Source organism: Anser brachyrhynchus, assembly GCF_964034855.1.
Source record: "Anser brachyrhynchus genome assembly, chromosome: 1".
NCBI classification, from domain to species: domain Eukaryota; kingdom Metazoa; phylum Chordata; class Aves; order Anseriformes; family Anatidae; genus Anser; species Anser brachyrhynchus.
Window position 1 is genome coordinate 69315263 of NC_137694.1, and position 22273 is coordinate 69337535.

The 22273-nt window shown below is 34.6% G+C and overlaps 1 protein-coding gene across 3 annotated transcripts in view; it reads left to right on the forward strand.

Annotated features, from left to right (window-relative positions):
* The window catches only part of AEBP2 (AE binding protein 2), a 55781-nt gene extending 38380 nt beyond the window's left edge, over window positions 1-17401 (forward strand). Inside the window, exons 5-9 of one of the 3 annotated variants that reach the window (XM_080575782.1) lie at window positions 2939-3063; window positions 9187-9254; window positions 13297-13410; window positions 13669-13735; window positions 15019-17401. In XM_080575782.1, coding sequence (XP_080431908.1) covers window positions 2939-3063; window positions 9187-9254; window positions 13297-13410; window positions 13669-13723 — 362 coding nt within the window. In that variant the 3' untranslated portion in view covers window positions 13724-13735; window positions 15019-17401. The other 2 variants (XM_080575783.1, XM_080575784.1) reach the window with 2 other exon arrangements.
* The last annotated feature ends 4872 nt before the right edge of the window (window positions 17402-22273 follow it).

Consider the following 22273-nt stretch of genomic DNA (forward strand, 5'->3'; position numbering starts at 1 on the left):
CTAATGTTTTTACCAATGATCAGCATGAGGGGTTTGTACACCCTCAGTAAGTTCTCAGACAGTACCATGTTAGGTGGGAGTGATGATCTGCTTGAGGGTAGGACGGCTTTGCAGAGAGGTCTGGATAGATTATATCTATGGGGGCTGAGTTCAGTCACAAGACATTTAGCAAGAGAAACTGCCCTGTCCTGAACTTGGGTCATAACAACCCAATGCAGTGGTACAAGCTTGGAGAAGAGTGACTGGAAAGTTGCTTGGCAGAGAAGGACCTGGGGGTGGTGGTTGATAGCCAGCTGAACATGAGCCAGTAGCATGCCCAGGTGACCAAGAAGGCCAATGGGATCCTGGCCTGCGTTAGAAATAGTGTGGCCAGCAGAACTACAGAAGTGATTGTCCCATTATAGTGGTGAGACTACACCTCGAGTACTGTGTTCAGTTTTGGGCCGCTCACTACAAGAACGATGTTGAGTTGCTCAAGGGTGTGTGGAGAGGAGCAACAAAGCTGTTAAAAGGACTAGAAAATAAGGCTTATGAGGAGCAGCTGAGGGTACTGGGGTTATTCAGACTGGAGGAGGCTCTCTACAACTACCTGAAAGGAGGTTGCAGTGAGAATGGTGTTGGTGTCTTTTCTCAGTTGAGAAATGATAGGATGCGAGGAGACGGTCTTAGGTTGTGCCATTGGAGGTTTAGATTGGACATTAGGTAGAATTTCTTCACAGAGAGGGCAGTCAGTCATTGGAACAAGCTGCCCAGGGAAGTGGTGGGGTCACCATCCCTGGAGGTATTTGAGACGTGTGGACGTGGCACTAGGTTTAGTGATGGGACTCAGTAGATCAGGTTGATAGTTGGACTTGATTATCTCAAGGGTTTTTTCCAATCTAGATGATTCTATGAATCTCTATATTGTACAAAATATATTACATCATATAATTTACTATATTACAGTTCCTTGCATCTGATACAACAAACTGCCTAAATCAGCATTTGGATTACTGTAGTAGAGAACTTCACATCAAAGGGAGATAAGGCTATTTTTTTTTTTTTTTTGGAAGAAGAAAAGAGTAGAAGGGATATCTCTTGGAAGATGCTGAACTCTGGAAATTTCATGTATCATATCTGTTACTACTCAGTACTTTATAGTAATAATAGAATGTGAACCCATTTTCCTTGGTCTGTTTGTATATACAAGCTTGTGTTTTTCCCCTGAACTCGTCTTTAACTTTGCATGAAGAAAGAAAACTTTTAGTCCATGCCCAAAAATGCAACCCATACTCCTTTTTACATGACAGACTAATAGTTTCAATGTAAGAAATGGTTGCATCAGTGACCTTCTGTAGCATGAGAAGTGACCACTTACAGCGAGAAAACATTTCAGAGAGATGATTGCATAAATGGCAGTATCCAACTGAGATACGGTAAGGACAGAACGTAATATACAAATGAATGCTTAACAACAATTAGTCTCTGGAGAGTAGAAAATACTAGTTGAAAGTGGAATTTGTAATTTTAAAAAAATAAATAAAGGATAGATAATCTTGATGAAAAAGAGTTGTTTTAATTAAGGACAAGAGAATGGCAAATCACTGTTTTTGCAGATTATAGGATGATACAGTTGATAACGTAATTTAACTACTGTTCTTAGTTTTAATTTCAATGTTGTATACTGAATCATTGCTCTCACGTAAGGCTTAAAAATTTTAATGCTTTCATTAATACTTTTACTCATATAGTTCTGCTACTGTAATATATTTTTAAAAAATCTTAGAATGAGATATTTCTAAGCATGTGCAAATACGTGCTTAGTAGCAGTTATTTTTCAGTTAGATTATTGTTAGTGTAGAATTAATAGACCTTTACACTCCAAATTGGAGCTCAGTAATTTTTTTACTGTTCAAGAAACACTTATCTATGAAATTATTTACTAGTGCATGCTGTTTATGTACTATTCATAAAATATCAGATGGATGTTGATTGCAGTCTACTCTTTATAGATTGAAGTGTAGTTTCAGATGTAGAAGGTGCTTCTTGGCTAAGAAATGTTTACTAATAATCAAAGTGTGAAATTAAAACTTCTACACAGAAATGTCTAGCAGTGTTTTTTTTACATGACTATTTATTACTACTCTTCAGAGATAAAGTGTTTTTTGATGAGCTTGTATTTTCTGTATGTTAACAATAATTCTTATTTAATCCTCTGCTATGTGTTCCACTGCAGTACTGAGCAGTCTTATTTCACTGTCAGCGTAGATAGATCTCTTTGCAGCATCCCAGTTTTCACTGGAAATAACTTTTTTTTTTTTAATGTAATTATAAATTACATCAGGGTAGATTGTTTTTAACAAGGTTCAAAAATAAGGTATAGATTTTAACATGTAGACTGCGCTATCATATTTTGAAGTATTTTAATACTATTTATAAGAAATTACAGCAGTAATACTGAAACTATTGATGATGCTCTAAGGGTGATATGGCCAGTTAGGTTGTGATGCGTATTGGAAACTTACTGGGCTGTTCTTGCATTAAAATACAAGTTCTGGCTTTAGTTTCTTTGTATGGGGCCTTCTTCTTTTAACAGATGGTAGCAATGGATGATCCCAGAAGTACTTAACAAAAAAAAAATGAATTCGTAATTCTGAAAGGTAAAAATGAATAAAATTCACTTGAAGTTTAAAAACTGAACAAGCATAATTCAGTTTGTCAAAACAGCTATTTCATCTAAAGGGAATACAGTTTGACCAGACTTGAATGGATCACCACTCCACGTTTGGGGTCAGTACATACTCCTGGTTAAATTAATGTTTACAGCTCTTTGACAAGATAGTCCTATTTTTATAATGATAAATGGTTTACTAATGACAATTCAGATTTACTTACATGCCTGAATGTGCTAGAATGCTTTCAATGTGTTCATCACTAAGGATCTCTCTTTTATTTCTAGCAAGACCTCATGACTTCTTTGATGCACAAACACTGGATGCTATAAGACATCGAGCCATCTGCTTTAACCTCTCAGCACATATAGAAAGTTTAGGAAAAGGCCACAGTGTTGTATTTCATAGTACTGTAAGTATTAAATTATGCATTGTTTGTTACCTGTGTCTCTGAAAAATCTAATGCTGTGTTCCTCTTAGTAATGCAGACTTTTAATCAGAAGTAAGTAATAGTGTGTATTTTACATTATTGATTTTCCCATTTCTATTAGTAAATTAAGTTTTTAAAAGTGGTGTTAGTAGTAGTTCTACATCACAAATTGAATAGCTTGCAACGTTTCCTGTCTGATACACTTCAGGAAATACCTGACAGCAAGTATGTTTGACAGAAAAAAATACAGTTAAATCTTCTAAATAAGAATGCAATTCAGATGGCATTTTCATGGTCATGAGTCACAGTGCTTATTTATCACAAGGAGTTCTCTAAAAGTAATTGTATAATTGAATATTTTAAGATGTTGATGTTAAATTTATGTTTACTCCTTTTTCAGTTTAAAAGATGTCATACTATATAAATATATTGTTGTTCCTTTCATTTTTTTTATTTACTAAACTTACACCCAAATGTCAGTGAAGTGCAGGGAGGCAAGTACCAGGTGGGGAAATGTTCTTCAGTCCTGTTTCCATAACCTTTTTTGTTAATTTCACCTACCTGTGGATAGGATTGACATCAGTGTTCATTTAGAAAAGTTCAAAAATAGGGAAAGAAGTTCTGAATTGGCATAGAGGTATCAGAATTTCAGAAACCTTAATACTTCATGTTTTCTTACTAAATTGAGAGATATTGCATATAAGAGGTAGAGACTCTTCTTTAAGAAGAAAACAATCAAAGGATGGGACAAAACAAGGGTCTTTATAAATTGCCAGACCAGTGTACGATTAACTGCAGTCCAAGGAAGGAATGCTGTGACTGCTCTCTTCTCAGCTATGGCTTAATCTTAACCAGTGATTCAAACTATTGAACTGTCACTCTCTTTCTATAAACAAAGTATGATTTTATGTGCATGAAACTTAGTTTCCTCCCATTCTGATGATAGTTAGAAATCTCTGTAGCCTGTGTTGGACATTTTTCCGAAAACATTACTGCTGAACTCCTGTGCATTGAGCACCAGCTGCAAATGGAGATTTAAAAGTGCCTTATTTTGTTGTTACTGAATTTAGGTCTTATTTTAGTTTTCCTGGCAAATGCAGAATTTAAAATTCTTTGAGAAAAGCAGATTGTCTTTCAATTCAAAGCTTGCTTTAATCTGAAAGGTTATACGGAGAGACTGTTCAGTTGTGGAAGCTCACCTCTGTCTGTTGTAATAATTCATAAGGAGATGGAATTAGAGGGAAGAATGTGCTCTAGAAGTGTTTCGAATTAATTTGGAGGAAGCAGTGCAGACCCTTTTAGTTCATCCATGCTTGTGCCACTTAGGATGGTAGGGGGTTGATTAGATCTGAAGACTAGAAATTACTTACACCTCAGCTGTGGGGGAAGTTGTTTCAGTGGCAGAGCTGCTTTAAGATTCTGGCCATACAGTGCACTTTGCTACCCTATTAAGGTGCCGCTACAGTTGTGTGGAGCTGTGCTGACATCAGCTTTGCCGATGAAACTGCCTAAAATTTGCTTTAAAATTAAAAAAAAAAAAAAAAGAAAAGAAAAAGAATAGAAGCAGTCTTATGGATGTACATTATTGTACTGAGCTAAAGGTCACCTCAGATGCAAACAGATTTTGCATAATTTATAAGCATTAGGAGATTAAATTTGAATGCTCACTGGTTAAATAATGTGGTATGGTTTGTGTGGTCTACCTTTAGATGAAGAAAAAATGTATAGTTATCAGGGGCATTAATTTGAAAGGTGAAAAATGTGAAGATCACTGAAAACTGAGGTAATTGGTGTAAGTTTATTTTTTTAATGCAGCATAAGTATGTCAGCATAATGCAGTATTTTACAAGATAGATATACTGAAAATTTTCTAATGTAAAGAATTTCTATGCAGTCACTGTAGATAAATCAACCTTTTCTTGAACCCATTCTTTATAGACATGGAGAATTGTAAAACAGTCATAAAAGTGTTTTGCAGAAATGTTTTTGCTATCTACCTATGACTTCATTATGATTTTATTTTTATGATGAGCTTTTTTATTGGTATCAAATTCTTGCTATATTGATTCTCTGCACTGTCATGTGGAAAATGTCAAGCCATTTCTATTTAACCTAAAGAGCAGGTATAAAGCTGTTAAAGAATGTACCTTATAGGTTACCCCATCTTCTTTTTTCTTTTTTATGGATAGGCTTAATTCTCTAAAATATTTTTTAGAGATTTTAGTTCAGTGATCACATGCATTGATATTATTTACATACGTTCTGACATCTTAAAACTTCGAAACACAGAGAATGAAGATGCAAGAGGGTGAAATTTGTTTCTTTTTCCAGAAGAGGTCAGCAGAACTCCACTTCTCATTTGAGACAACTTTGCAGGTTTCCTCTACGGAGATGAATTCAAAATGAAGTTTCTTTTCCTTCCAGGGACAGTGCATGAAATTTAGATAACATAGTAATATATCAAATAAAACTGTATTGTGCATCTACAGGATGTTTTTTAATGTAAAACTTAAGTGGACTTAAAATTATTACTTTGTAGAGAACTTCGTAAAAAACTTCAGAGCAAGAAAAACAGTTACTGCAGACAATCTAGATATCTTCCATTTCAGTTGTAACTTTCACAGAGCTGATTGCAGCAGTGATTATTTTTGTCAAAATAGTGATTCTTTTCTTCAGTTGGCCATTTTTGTCTACATCATAGCTGTATTTCTGACTCTAGCCTGCCTAGGAAATGGTAAAATTCTCATTACGCTAATTATAGTTAAAGTAGTACATTTTATATCTTAAAAAATAAACAAACACGACTTTAAACTTGATGATTTCAAAATACATGTTGGAAGAAGCAATGACAGCTCTATATAAATATTTCTGTTGTCTCCTAACAGCAAACATGCTACTTTAATATTAAACAACACCAGAGTATTTAGCAAGGATAAGATAAGCCGATAATAGGGAGAAACAATCTGCAAAATTCACATTGGATGCAAGTGAGTCTGTGAAAGCATCCCTAACTCTATTTGTCATAGTTTGTGTTGTATATGATTAGCTCTTTTTTTCTGAAAAACAGCATTTTTTTATTTCCTACAGTTAAAAGTTACTTTTTCCTCTCGTTAAGCTTCTTTGTGTGTATAATGTTGTTACTTTAGTCCCTTTTAGGCCTATTTTTGGGGGGGTTGGGGGCGAGGAGGAATGCAGAGTGTAAGTTTTTACAAACATCTCTTTTTTTCAGTCTGGTGATGGCAGTACTGAAGAGTCCTGAGTTTTTTTCTGAAAATGAGAAATTGTTAATGTCAGAGCTGTTAGTTTATCCATACTACTTGTTGTTCTTGGTGTTGGAGAATGTGCATGTAGATGAGTGCAGATCCTGGGTAGTTTGCACAGGTTCTCTGTGAGGTTCTGGAATCACCTTGTGTTACCCTGTAAATCCCAGTAGATGCAGCAGTCCCAGCTTTAACTAGTAATTAGGTGTAATATATATGTGGGGCTTGTTTATTCTGGTTGGTTTCCTGGCTCATATTCTTAAAATTTTAAATAGGATGAAGAGCGGTTTTTGGAGAATATTTCTTCTCTCTGACTGGGATATAGCTAGTTTACTATGTCCAAATAATATTTCACAAAGTCACCTGTAAACTTTTTAATATGATATCCATGATGCTTGTATTACATGAGAGAACATCTGCCTCTCCTTAAAACCTGAAGGTTAATTTGAAAATGAACATGACAGTACAGAAAAATGTATGGTTTTCAATGGAAAAGCTGGTGAGCTTTGTTTGCCCTGTAAAGTGAGCTATAACATTGTTTGGCTCAGGTGCTCCAATCTACAGCAAAGAAACTGAGTTTGCAGAATAAGAATCTAAGTTCTGGGCAAAGGCTAAAACTTAAAGTTGGAAAGGACTGGAGAACTGCTCTCTAAATCTTTATTTTAAAAAAAAAAGGTCAGGGTTTTCATCCCTGTTCCAAACTTAGCAAAACGATGTATCGAGTTATGGATATGGCTTGAGACTTGTGAGGAAAAATGGTTGCAATAGTCCAAATAGCTAAATTTAAGAACCTGATAATATTTTTAATGGAAAAGTTGATTAAATTTTGTCTAATTGGCAAAGATTACTGGAAAAATGATTTTTACTGACATTTATCTACCATATCCTATTATTACAGGCTCGTAGCATGGTTTGAGTTGGGAATTGAAAGATCATCTAATTCCAACCCCCCTGCCATGGGCAGGGACACCTCCCGCTAGACCAGCTTGCTCAAAGCCCCATCCAGCCTGGCCTTGAACACTTCCAAGGATGGGGCATCCACAACTTCTCTGGGCAACTTGTTCCAGTGCCTCACCACGCTCTGAGTGAAGAATTTCTTCCTTATATCTAATCTAAACCTACCCTCTTCTAGTTTAAAGCCATTACTCCATGCCCTATTACTGTACTCCCTAATAAAGAGTCCCTCGTCAGGGACTCTTCTGAATTCAAGAAACTCAGTGCCTCAACACTTCTCTCAGTTCATATCTGCTAGTATATTTATACCTTCAGATACCTCAAATGTATCTGTATTAATAATCTGGCTGTAAAATCCATGGGTACTTCTCTCTGGGCTTTATTTTTGTTGAGAAGATTGCTGCATAGTTGTAACAATACAGCTGGAAACAAATTTGTGAATTCCTTAAAATGTCATGACTACATTTAACTTACCAGAAGAGACTAAGTTTAATTTAACATGATACTCAGTTGTGGAGAATTACTTTGGTTGATGCAGTTTATGGACTTCAGTACTTTATGTTCCATATACTACATTTTTGTTTAGACTTTTTCATGAAGAATATTTGCCATCCTGCCGCATTTCTATGCTTTAAAAGTTCTCTAATGACTTTTTTTTTTTATCTACAGTGGCTGTGTGTAGAAACTTTGAAAGATCTAATAAATGTGCCTAGCAGAGCAAAAAGTAGGACTGATGTTAGAAGCAAATCAGAAAATCTGTGTGCCTAAACTGTATGGAGTATAGTAACATGTAGGAAGGGAGAAGCTAGGGGCAGATTAGTAGAAGTGGAAGCTTTTTGTGAAAGAAAAGTGGCTTTTCCTTGTTTTCCTGAATACCAGAATATTTTGGGTTTATCTTTCGAATGCTGTTTTTTGATAAATATATTTACACCTGAGTGAACAGATTAATTTTTTTATACTTTGTATATTTCTAACTTTAACTTTTGACTAAAGATTGGTGTTAAGCTTCAGGGTTATACCCCTGAAAACATTGTTCTTTGTGAGAGCATTTTACGTGCTTCTCTACTGTGAGCTAGTATGAGAAACTGTAAGAAAGGAGTTGTCATTTCTTAACTGGAACTTTTACCAGGGGAATGTGTATGTTCTGCTTAAATATTATGGATTGTCAACAGGTCTTTGACATGTCATTTGTACTTGTCATTCATATAACAGTAGTAGTAACATACACTCTACAGTATTAAGGTCCCTGTTATGTATGCGTTAAATACAGTATTAAGGTCCCTGTTATGTATGCATTAAACAATTTCTGTGAGCCTGTGAATTCTTCCAAGGAGCCTTTGCTTCATTCAGTGCTTGGCTTAGATGTTGAAAGGGAATGAATAAAGGTTACCTAGGAAGTTATACATATGATGGTTTCCAGATGTCAAAGCATTTATGAGAGAATATTTCCTTATGTCATACTAGAATTAAAATATAAGCTGCATTAATTTCTGATTTTCTATAGACATTTTGTGAAACAACATGAATGTATTCATAAAGGGCATTTGTGAACCTCATCTAAGAATGTATGCACCTTTTTTTTTAAGCTGCTACTCCAGAAGCTTTGAACCCTTTTAAAGATGACTGTGTATGCGTGTTTTTTTGTTTTTGTTTTTTTTAAGGGACCACTTAGTAAGCAAATACTAAAACAAAATTTTAATGAAAACACCAAACCTTGCTAAGAACTGTTTTAATAGTGACATGTACATTCTACCTATGTGTAGAATTAATACAGCTGTTAAGAAGTAAAACAGTTTGCATTTTCTGAATGTCCAGTTGAACATGAATACTTAATTTGAGGAAGAAAAAGAGTGGATTTGATTTTAATTATGATTTATGTAACTATTATCAGGTAATAGCTAAAAGAAAAGAAGATTCTGGAAAAATAAAACTCTTGCTTCATTGGACACCAGAGGACATGTAAGTATATTACTAGTGATATGATAGGATTTAAACGGGGAAAGATTTACGGTGGGGTAAATGAACTGTCACTTAATTGTTATGCCTTTTTTATGTACTTCATTTTTTTTTTGTTGTTTGTTTGTTTTAAGTAATTTGGAAGTTTAAAAAATAAGCAACCGTGTTGTACTTTTAATTAACTTTAGTTTAGCTACTGAGTCTTTAGATTCTGATACCAGTTGACGTAAACTTTAAGCTGTATTTTTTTAATGCATTTTGCCACTATGGGTATAAATAACAAAGTCTTCTAATTATTGAATGGGGGAATTCAGATTGGTTTTGCCAGCCACATACATGGGAAAATTTATCACTGAGACAGCTCTTTTGCCCATTGATTTGTCATGATCCTCAAATATTTTTAGGCACTGAAAAATTTCTAATCATCGGTCTAATGGTAGAACTACAAGAATCTTTGCATAGGTGCTACAATTTAACAGTGAAATAACCACAGTTGGTCATTCAGAGTGTCCATCTCATATTACTGCTTCTTTGGGTTTTCCCACTGAAGTTTGGAGTTTCCTTTCCATCATGTTTGTTTGCTTTTTCTCTTGTTTTTTCCACGTTCTGCCCTTTTCCAAGTAAGTTGCCACTTACTTAATGCAGAACACGAGTATTGCCCTCAGATAGTCTTGGGATATATGGAGTAGTAACTGAAATACTTTAAAATAATTTATCTGCTTCATTGAAATAGCTGAGATCTACTTTCCTCCTCCTGACAGAGGAAAGAATTTGTATGTAAATATTATGATCTTTACTATATGGAACAGTAGAACAAATACTTGCTTTCCACTATGCTCTAGGAGAGCAGTAGGCAGAGTAGTTTTAGGACAGGCAGTATGAGAAGTAGTTCTAGCAAGTGTTGCATGACCCATGTTTTCCACAATTTTAAAGATAATTACTTACTTTTTCTTTTAAAGATAAGTATAATTATAATAGTTTATTATTGGGTCCATACATCTGCACACAGGTAAAGTTACTGAGATACTAAGATTGCATTAAGATAATAGCTGCATTATTAGGTAGGATGCGCAGGTTTAGAGGTTCATTCTTAAAAGTAATGTTGTTCGTACCAGGAAAATATCTCTTAATTTGGCAGAACTCATTAGATAAGGATTTCTAAGTTTCAGATGAAATAGTCATAGTTTTTGCAATTAGAACTTAGAACAAAAGAATCTTTTTAGATTCAGTGCTGCCTTTTAAGTGATTGAGTGGGAAGGTGATGCAGAGCCTTAGTGTAATAAACTCTAACTTTTGCTTTGATGAAGTGGTTTAAATTACTCGGTTTTCTAGTGTCCCAGATTAGTCATGTGCAGTAGTATGAACTCAGCAATGCGAATCAATTATAACTTTAATCTGTAGAGCAATTAGGGTTGCTGGTAAGTTACCTGCAGCAGTGTTTGGCATTTTGGTGCAATTTTAAACTGTCTGTAGCTTTTTCAGCTCTCTGCAGCACTTGTAGACTACAAGTTTCAGTTAAACGTCTGAAAGAATAACTAAAATACTGTAGTAAAAAGTGTCATTCTTTGCTGCCTTTTAGGTCAGTTTGATAATACTGTATGTAACAGTATTTTGAGATTATTCTTGCTAAAATATTACAGATAAAGATTTATTTTAAGATAAAAGAAAAAGCATTATAAAACACCGAGAGCATGAAAAGTAAGTAATTAAGGACTTGTTTTTTAATACAGGGTTAAATGATTTTTTTGCTCATGCGAATAAACACAATGTTAGAATCTCTACATTGGAGAAGACTGTAATGTTAAGACATCCCTGATAGATGTAGAGCTGGTTGGTCAGTTCAAAGGGATAATGGCCTTTGTATTGATATTTCTTACATCTTGGTTGGGTTAGGTAGAGGCACTTCCTGCATGGAATGATGCGGTATTGAATTATTCATTAGATTCCATTTCATCTCGTTTATTACCGTTAGAAACAGCAAAAGCAAGATATCATGGCTTATGTCATCCATTTGTCTTACAAAAGGAACGTACTCACACTTTAGAAAAGTTGAATACGTTCATGATCGTTATTTTCCATCATGTTGAGCTGTTCATCAGCCTTTCAGATGGAGCCAGCAATAATGATTTCACCTTTTCATATGTGAGTCATTTTGAAACTGTTAAATTGCTCAAGGTTTTCTGTACATTAAGTATTTTTTCAGGAAAAGTAGATAGTCTTTAACCAGTTTCCTATCTCACTCCTTTATCACTTGGATTTTTTTCGGATCAGGGATTTATCCTGATTTTTTTTTCCTTTTTCATTTTTTTTGGGGGGGGGGGGGGGCACTACTTATTTTACTAAGTTTCTGTCTTTATATTTCCAATGGTCTTTAGCAAGGATTGGGCTTTTCTTCCAAGCACCAACAGATAAGACGAGGTGAAATGGCCTCAAGTTGCACCAGTTGTTCAGGTCAGATATTAGGAGAAATTTCTTTTCTGAAACGGTTTTGCAGCATTGGAATAGGCTGCCTGGGGAAGTGGTTGAGTCACCATACCTGGAGGTCTTCCAGAAATGTGTAGATGTAGAACTTAGTAGCATGGTTTAGTGGTGGACTTCAGTACTAGGTTAAAGGTTGGATCTTAGAGGTCTTTTTCAGTCTGAATGATTCTATGATTCTATGTGAAAAGATTTACTTTTTTTTAAAATCATTTTGTATCTTCAGCATACAGTTTCTAATTAAATTGTTTTTGTAATGTTTCTTTTTTAAAAAGTTGATATCCGCTTTTTATAAAAAGTTTTTCATCTTTCATGAGCCATATTAAATCTGAATAGATAGATACATTGCATCCTGTTTTTTTTTTCACCTTCATTTGAAAGGGGGAAATAGTATCACTGGAGAAACTCTTTTTCCTTCTGTGATAGAAGTTCTTTTAACCAAAAAATTGAATTTGAATTTTAACTTTCAATGCTAAAAAAAATAATTTCCAGAAGTCTGTAAAACTGCATATAGCTTTGGTTGGACAAAAAAAAAAAAAAAAAAAAAAAGTTTAGATAGTTTTAGATGTTGTTCTTCTCAAATTGAAACTTGTTTCAGAATATTAGGGTTCTTAATTACAAACTTTTTCCCCAGCCTGAAATGATTTTTTTGCCCATGGGTAATAAAAATAAAAAAAAAAATACTCATTTGTTTTTATTTTTATTTTACAGATGGGAATTGTTTTTTTATAAGGCACTCATGACCTCTGTAAGCCCAGTGTCTCTCTTAACAACCTGACAATCCCAGCAGGGCCTTAAAAACTTAATTTGCTTTCCATAAGAAAAGCAATAATGCAATAAACAGATCAGAAGCAGACAGGTTTGGTTTCAAAGATTTAAAGAACAAAATATAGATCAATGTGTGAGTTAACCTCCAGCCCTCTTCCAGTGGTTTCATTGCAAGTGGCACTGAGGCAACGTGTAAAGACCAAGTTTTATTCTGTCTCACAATAAAAACTGTTACATAGCCAGAATACTTTATGGTGATTGCCTGAATTTCCTTAGAAGAGAATTGAAAAATTAACATCAGCTAAGTAGGAGCATTTTGACACTGAAAGCTTTGGCCTTGGAGGAAGCAAAATAGTGTGACTTGAAATTCAGTGGCTGAAGTTCTGGCCTTTACTTTCCTTTTATTTTCTTTGACAGCATCAGATCATTTGAAAACACTTTATTTTACTAGGTATGAAAGATCTGTTTAGTTCCTGCTACCATTTTCAAATTAAACCATTAAACTGGAGGTTGTAGTTTTACTGCAATACTGTTATCATTGTATGTTTGTTTTAATATTCTTCTGGATTAACCTAAATTCTGTTTAGCATCTTTTTCATGCTGAGAATTTGAAAGACTTTGAGGTATAATGTGTAAAGATTGGCTGTCTCTTCCTCGCTCCAGTGAAGGTGTTTTTTATCCAGTGAAATGTGGCGATTACATTTAGAAACTTCATATGTACTAGTTTACCGCATAATTTTATGGTAAGAAAAACAGTTGATCTTTTTTGAATATTTTTATTTTATTTATTTATTCATAGTCTGCCTGATGTGTGGGTAAATGAAAGTGAGCGACATCAGTTAAAAACTAAAGTAGTTCATTTATCAAAACTACCAAAAGATACTGCCTTGCTTCTGGACCCTAACATATACAGGTAATGTCCTAATTTTGAAATTTTCTTTACTTAAGTATAGTCTTAAGCCTCACTTAACTTTTTGACGTTGGGAAATCAGGATTGTTAATGTATTATACACCAGAACAGGGAGCCTTAATCCTGTCAGCGTCCAGTAGTTAAGTTCTGAGGTCTTAAGTTGTTTCAGAATTAACTTCTTGAACTGAACTCTAGTTACTGAGAAACGGGGAATGTGTGTATTTACCAAGTGTATTTTACTTTTTTGTGCTTGGTGTACAGAAATTCTAGTAAAGGAGGTACATACAGTGGAATCCTGAAAGATCACTTCTGTTAAGATCACATACTGGTTTGTATACCAATTTTTTTAAAGTCCAAATTTATCTTTACATAATTTATACTCAGCTGTAATACATGCAGTATTACCTTGAAATCTGTACTTGTGTACAAGTACTGTTATTTTTTTAATACAAAATTCTTTGGAGGGGAACAGTACATATCACTTGTCTTTAAGCTACATTCACATTTGTGTTTTTAGGACTTGATTGGCTTCTAATCCATCGTTTCTAATAATTTCCTGATTTTCCCCCCTCTGTATTAATGTGCTCACATAATTGTCAGTACCCACAGTTGTATGTGTGTACAGTTTTTAAAGGTAATCTGAAATGCTTAATTCACTCTCAAGTTTTTGAAGATGCAAAGATATGTGTTTATAGGCTTATTTAAAAATGCATGAAAATGGCTGGGGAGGGAGAAAAAAGCCTCAACCAAAGTTCATCGTTTCTATGTTTGTTAACATCCAATGAACGAGTGTCTAAAGGAGTACCTAGAATGCTAATCTGAGGTTTTGATATGCAATAAGCCTTTCAGTTCACCTTTAATATTCAGTGTATTTCACTAATCAAATTAATGAAAGCTTGGTTTACAATATGAAAATAAATCATCATACTATGTGTGCTATCTTTTAAAATGTAAGTATTTAAAATACTTACTTTAGTGTATGAATTATTATTGTTAATCGTAAACCATACAAATGATACGAGGAAATTGGATTATGTATTATAAAACCACTTAACACAGTGACTGTTTTATAATCTAATCTAGGTGTTAATTGCCTTTATATTGATTACCTTTGTAGAACTTGATATATTGGTTTGATTTGAAAAGAAAAAAATAACCTTTAAAAATAAAAATGATCTTTGGGATGAAGTCCATTGGGAAAAATGAACAACCCTTTCTCCCTCTTCTGAGTAAAATTAACGTCCCTACACATAATCTTTTACTAGATTTTTTTATCAGTATAGATCAGTATGTGATTAAAAAGAGCTTTGGGACCGACTGGGGGAGATCAAAGAAATAAAACTGAAGACCAAAATTTTTCATAGAGGAAAAAGTGGCTAGGAGAATTCAGTCACAGTTATTAATGACATGATAAAATGTTGACACTAATAGAAAGTTTGAAATCATCACCTGAAATATATGCTAATTAGGGATCATATAGAATGGCTTTTAGTTGTAATCAAAATAAATGAAAATAGATTGTATATAGTCATGATTTCGTAATATACTCTAGCAGACTTGGATTTACAGCTCAGGGTCTTTTTGTAAAAACTATCTTATCTTCTTTTGCAGAACAATGCCCCAGAAGAGGTTGAAGAGGTAAAAACCAAGCAAGTGGGGACACCTGCAGTCTTAGTCACTGACAATGGATTTAGAAATAAAGTTGCACATTAGTCAAATCCCATCCTTTTTTTCTTTTTTTTAGATAAATATTTATGCTTAGTGTAAACATTCTGTGAATGAAGTTGATGCTTCCGTGGAATATATTAATATATTACTGTATATCCACATTTTCATGGAATGGTACAGTGGGAGACTGAGCAAACACTCTTCTGGCAACTTAGTGGAACAACTAAAAGGCTTTGCATGCTTGCTTCCTTAAGCTGCTTTTTTCTTTAGTGAATACAGTAGTTTATATTTGATGAAAAGAAAAAGTAACCATCACCATTTACTCACAATTCCCAGGAGAACTGTTAACAAGCTATTAGGCTTTTTGTCAATATTAACAAAATATAATATGCCAGACAATAAAACAGCTAGCAAGGGATTATCCTGTTACCCTTTCAGTATGGTGGATAGTAATCATTTGTCATTTGTAACCTCGTGTCCTTTCTCAGATCCATAAGATATGTTGAATTATAATGTTTAAAAAAAATGTTGATGGAATGCTTGTCTTTTCCACTCAACTACAAATACACATAGTACGGTTTAAAGATGTTAAGAGTGTTGCAGTATGTCTGATCCCCTTTTCAGGAGTAGTATAGTATGTTAATGAGATCTTCTCTTATGTGATCTGTATCAATGGACGGTTTTTGAAAAACCTCTACTTAGCAGTTAGTGTTACTGGTGTTTTATTTTACTTTTTTGTCCCTGTAGAACCCCCATTCACTTGTAAAGTATACTTTTTTTATTTGGCCTAATGTTTTCTAGATGTAAAGAAAATGGTATTTTTAAAAAAAAAAATCTAGAAAATCAATCCTTTATGCACCAAAGTTGGCTTTGAAAAGGAAAATAAAATTGTTTTCTTGCTTAATAAGCAAGAAGCCATGGATTTTTTTAACTGACAAATAGAGATGTGTCTAACCTGTTAGTCTTTGTATGGAGACAAAAATGTTGCATATAGATGATAGGACATTGCTTGTAAATATTTCAGCAGATTTGTAATATATTTTTATATTATGAAATGTACTGTAGATGTTTTTCTAGAGGCATGAAAGTTAAAATGTATATATTATGGTAGAAATAATATTGAAGGATATTGTAATTCACTAGTGCTGCCAGAAGAATTGTTTAAAAAAGCACCTTCCTTAACAATAAAAAAAAACTTCTTTTACATACCTAAGGGACTATATACTACTGTTAATATCTGTTGTAAGAACAAAAATACATTGAACATCCTTCCCAGAAATCTTAGAGGGATGAATAGTACCCATAATTAATTCATGGCGCTCCTTTCTAATAGTGAACAATAAGTTAGTTTTTTCCTTGCTATTGGAAGGAACTAATATGTAAAATTTGTATGGATATATGCAGTCAAACTGCAGAGTTAGTCCTCCTTATTGGGGAGGAATTTACTACAGTGAAACTAATAACCAGCAGTTTTTACACTAAATTTTTATTAAATAGAATAAATGTTAGAAGTAACCCTTTGGTTGCAAAAGTGAGCATATCCTAATGTAATACAAATGCGTTCCGCATTGGTACTGACACGAGAGTCTTGCTTAGCACCAATGGGTTAAAAATGTTACTTATATACATGAAAAAAAAGTCTTATCAAGCAAAATAAAGTGCAGATTAAAAGCACCACTAATATAAGATGTTCTGGAATGGTTGTTTAATAAGGGTATTACTCATAAAATCTGTAGTGATGTGACTTTATTTTTGGAAAAAAAATGCAGTGTTTTTTTTTTTTTTGCTTGAGCACTTCACCTACTGCTTTTTCTGTACCTATAAAGTAATCCGCAATCTTTGTTTCTTTTATGAATTTGTTATAAAATTGCCAAATAGAAGTGTTTCAGATATAGTTTGTATTTGTATTTTTTTAATTTTATTGCTTCATGAGTTTCTTGTAAGTCATTTATAATTGACAGATGATTGTAGACTTTGCCTGAGTATTTTTTCTAATAAAACAAAGCAAACAAACCTCATTAGCTTCAAAATTGTAAGATTTCAATGAAGTTTTCAAAGGTAAATGTAACCATGTCACTGTCTCTTTTATTTTGCCCCTAAGTGGTGAAACACACTTAAATATTTAAATATCTGATGTTTTCATAATACAACTTCTCTCTTGGAGGGGAAAAAAATTAAAGGTTTAAAATCAAAACACCTAGGAACAAATAGATACGCTGGGATTAATTAACCTTGTCATAGTATCAAAAGGAAAGTGGATTTCTGGCAATTTTAACTTGAAGTCATCCAAGTGAATTAATAAAACCATTTTAACCATGTTTAAAAATTATTTATATTCTACAAATTATGTATGTAGGTGATGGTGTTTTGTTTCAACTGACAGTTACTTCTCTCTAAAGGTCTGCTTTCAGACCTTTTGCTACAGACCTTTCTGCTTTTTTGCTTTGCCTCTGAATTCCAGCTTTGATAGAGTACCAGACAGATAGAACTGTCACAGTATGCCAGTAGAGATTTATTAGTTCTGAAAAAAAAAAATCTCTTTTCCTAACTTCTTTTCTTGAAAAGCGTTAATGAACTTGCTTTTTTTCCCTCCACCTTTTGAGTAGTTCTAGATACTTTATCTCTGGATATAACATCTAGAGGCTTCCTTCTGTCTTTCTCAGAAACTTTCCTTTGGGAATACATTTTCCAATTACCTAGAGAATGCATTTTCTCCCAGTTGGATTATTTATTTTCTTTGTAGAGAAATGCCATCCAGACAAACCTATAGTTATTTTACCCTTCATTGCAGTCTGTTTCCAGCCTGATACAATAAGTGTATAAATATTCCCATTTATATAGTTTTGGTCAGAGGTTCTGTATTCTTTAACATATTACAGAAGGTGAGTTAAGGAAAATTACTAATTTTACAGTTGAAGTTAAGTCATGGCAAACTATGCCGGAGTGTGTACCATGATGCTTAAGGGAACCGGACAAGTTCAGACTGGAAAAGAGAAGGCTTTGGGGGAACCTAACAGTGGTGTTCCAGTAGCTAAGGAGTAACCAAGAAGGTGGTGCTAGAACTACACAGCAGGAGGATGAGTCAATGGTCACAATTTGAAATAGAAGATCTTTTTTCAGTACGAGGAAGGTTAAGCATTAGAACACGTTGCTTCCAAAGATCATGAAGTCTCTGTTCTTGGAGGTTTTCAAGTTCCAAGCAAAACCTTGAGCAACTTGGTCAGGATTCAGTGTTGTTAGTGTTGTGCAGAGTAGGAGATTAGATTAGAAGATTTCCAAAGGTACCTCTCAACATGAATAATTCTGTGCTTTGATGCAGAAATAAGCTTTCTCTTCCAGCCTACATTCTCAAGCAGACATGGCAGGCATCAGCTATGTTTAGATCATGTTAGCAAACAGTTCATATGTTCATAGATCATGGTTGGAGTTAAAGTTGTTTGATTTGGAAATTCATCAGCTATGGCAGTGACTTGGATCAGAGGCTTTAGTCTTCATTTGTTTTGGCATGCTACATGCTTGAACTACACTGGCACAGTTTTAAAGTAGATGCTGGTGCTTGGTGATGTGGAGCAAAAAATGACATGGGATGAAATGTTTACTCATTCACTGTTGGTTGACACCAGCAAGGATTTTCAGAAATCCCAACTGAGTTTGTGGATGTCTTAGGTCATCCTGGTTCTGAGACACCTTTAAAGACCAAGTGCCAAACCCAGCTCTCTGAAAATTACAGTTTCAGGGAGTTGAAGTGCACTCAAATAGCTATACCCAAAATTGCCAGTCCTTTTGGAATATGTTGGCTTGACTCTCAGAGTTTTCTAAAGATGAATAATGGGATTTTGAGTGAATTTTGGGAATGAAGAACTACTCTACTGCTTAAGTGGATGGAAATTCTTGTTTGGAATCAATAGATTGAGAGCAGCCTGGAGGAGGACTTGAGGGTGTTGGTTGATGAGAAGCCCAACATGAGCCAACAATGTACGCCTGCATCCCAGAAAGCCAGCCATATCCTAGGCGGCATCAAAAGTGTGGCCAGCAGGTCAAGGGAGGTGATTCTCCCTCTCTACTCTGCTCTTGTTGTACTCCACCTGGAACAGTGCCTTAGGTCTGGGCCTCCCAGCACAAGAAGGATGTGGACCTGTTAGAGTGAGTTCAGAGAAAGACCATGAGACTGATCAAAGGGCTGGAGCACCTCTCCTATGAAGACAGGCTGAGGGAGTTGGGGTTATTAAGAGAAGGCTGGAGAGACCTCATAGCCTTCCAGTACCTAAAGGGGGCCTGCAGGAAAGCAGCAGAGGAACTCTGTCAGGGAGTGTAGTGATAGGACAAGGAGTAATGGCTTTAAGCTGAAAGAGGGTAGATTTAGATTAGATATAAGGAAGATTTTTTTTTTCTGTGAGGGTGGTGAGCTACTCGAACAAATTGCCCAGAGAAGCTGTGGATGCCCCAACCCTGGAAGTGTTCAAAGCCAGGCTGGATGGGGCTTTGGGCAGTCTGGTCTGGTGGAAGGTTTCCCTGCCCGTGGCAGGGGGTTGGAACCAGATGGTCTTTAAATCATTCTGTAATTCCGTGAATACTTCCTAGCATTTGGGCATAGCGTTCAGCTGTTAGATTGATAATAGATCTCATTCTATCTACTAAATCACTTTTAAAACTGGGGCAGAAATGCATCGGCTGCATCTAAGTAGTTTTTCTGAAGTTACTGTGATTTTTAATGTTTTGGCTCAATTGCAGTGTGTGCAACACTTGGTGCATTTTTCTTAAGTATACACCATAAAGTGATGATGTAAGTAGTTTCCAATTTAAATTACTAATTACATCTGGACTAATTTGTGGACAAAGAGGTTAGTTATGTTTAAATCTGCATTGTTTTTAATAAAAGGAATGTAAGTGGTTGATTCTGTACCTTACAGCTTTTACATGCATAATGTGGATTGTTTATTGTAGAAAACCAGTCTTATTTCATGCTTCAGTCTGAAATTGATTTATCCTCACTTAATGCTTTCTTGCCTTGACATTTTTCACTGGTTTACGAACCTAATCACAAGTATTTCTCTTTTCACATTAATGTGTGACAAATGTAACAGGGAAAAAAAAAAGTCTCATTGGGAACATTTGCTTTTAAAAAAGCAGTGAGCTGTATCTATGGTTTCTTTCAGTCATTTTCTGTAAACCGTTAAAGTGGATGTTCTGTGAATGGTCCCTATATGCACATGGCTGTGAAAGTAAAATATGCAGTTTGATCCCTAAAACAATCTATTCTAAACAAAACATTTCAGCAGCAGAAGATGGTCTTGACATCACATGGATTTTCTTGGTCAAGTAGAGATGCCCTTTAGTCCATTAGTTATCCTGGTATGTACTTATTCCAAACTAATACTCTTCAGTAGACAATGTTACTTCAACTTTTACTAAAATTTTTTGAATTAGAAAATTTCCTTATTGGAAAAAATTAAAACCACACATCTGCACTATTCTGTTTTGCTTGAGCAATATGATGGAAAAATGTTTTAAAGTCCTTCAGAATATCTTCGTGCCTTTTCAGTTGGGACCCTTTTTTTTAAAAACTGCTTGCAAATACATAAACTGTATTGAGACTAAAGTCATATTAATACAGCTGCAGACGTCTAATGCTTATAATGAGATGAATCAGAGTTCACATGTATAAATACAGGAGTTGACTCCCAAAGTATATTAATGAGAAGAATCATTACAGTGCCAAAGGGTTTCACTGTTGTAATCACCGTTATAATATTTTTTCTAATATATAATAAAATAAAATTTAACCAACAGTGAAACCTTTTACTCTGAAAGAATAGGATTCTTTTTCAACCATCTGTTCTGTTAATTTCCATGAGTATAATTGAAAAAAAATAGAGGTGACAGATCTAGATATGCAGTCAAATCTCAGGATATCTTCTGGTGGTGAGGGTGGGAGGGTGTGCGGGGAAAAAGAGATTAATGGTTTCTGTTTAGAGCAGAACATTGGATCGAGGAAATAGCAGCTCAGAATTTCCTCTTTCTAGGTGGAGATGATTGTAGACCACTGTTACTACCAGTATTCTTTGGCTTTTTGATCAGAATTGACAATATGAAGAACTTGCTTTTGTTCAAATACAAATACTGCAGCTGTCCTAACAGTGAAAAATTCTCCCCAGACTATTTGTCTAGGTGCCTTAGTTTTTATGCTACACTAATCTACAAAGTATGTATGTTTGGGTTTTGACGTAATTTTATCAAGATCATATGTAATCAGTGCTTTGTATTTTTTTTTTCATGTTAATGAAACGTGTAGTTGGGATACTGTTATCTGCCTCTATTAATGTTTTATAATCCTTACATTTTAACTAACTTGCTTATGTTTTCTGTCCCATCTTTTGAATAAATTACATGGCCTGAGGTACTTTCTGTGCTAGTCCATTTGCAGTGTATTGTAGTACACAGTACTACAAGTATAGAGGTGGATCAAGGTAAAGTTCTGTGTGTATCCGTAATACTTGCATGCCCTAACTTTTCACAACTGGTCTTGTAAGTACTTTTATCTGTAATTTCCTAAATGGCTTTGAAGTATATACTAATTCTAGTAATAATAACATTTTACCATCATTTTCAGGGATGATAATGAACTGGGAGGTATCTGTTGATATCCACAAGGCTTATTGTATTGAGCTGTCCTATTAGAGCTAACAATAACTCAGACCAGTAGTGGATGTCATCTTTCATGCAGACTTGGAACAAGAGGGGATGGAGGAGACACTGCTTGTGAGATAGGTGTGTGTAGGCTGAGTGTTAGGAATACTGGGTTCAGTTCTAGGCTAGAAATAATTATGAACTAGATTTCCAAGTACAGGAATTCTGGAAGTTTTTGTGAAAACTGTTTTCATTGTAAAAAGTGATAGGTTATTGTACATTGGAGGTCTACAAATCCTTGCCTCGTAACATTATACATGACAGTGTAAGTTAACAGCTGGTTACTTGAGGGGAACCCAAAAGGTAAGAACATAAAAGGGAATGTATGTTTTGGAATTGACTGGGCAAGTCCAACTGCAAGTTAGTGAAAAGACCACACTCAGAAATTATTTAAAACAAAGCAAAAAATAAATAAATAAAAAAGGTGAGTTTGCAGATGAGTGGGAGGTCCTTATCCTCTCCTCAGGTCTGGAATGTAATGCTCCCACAGATGGCAACACCAAAGAGTGAG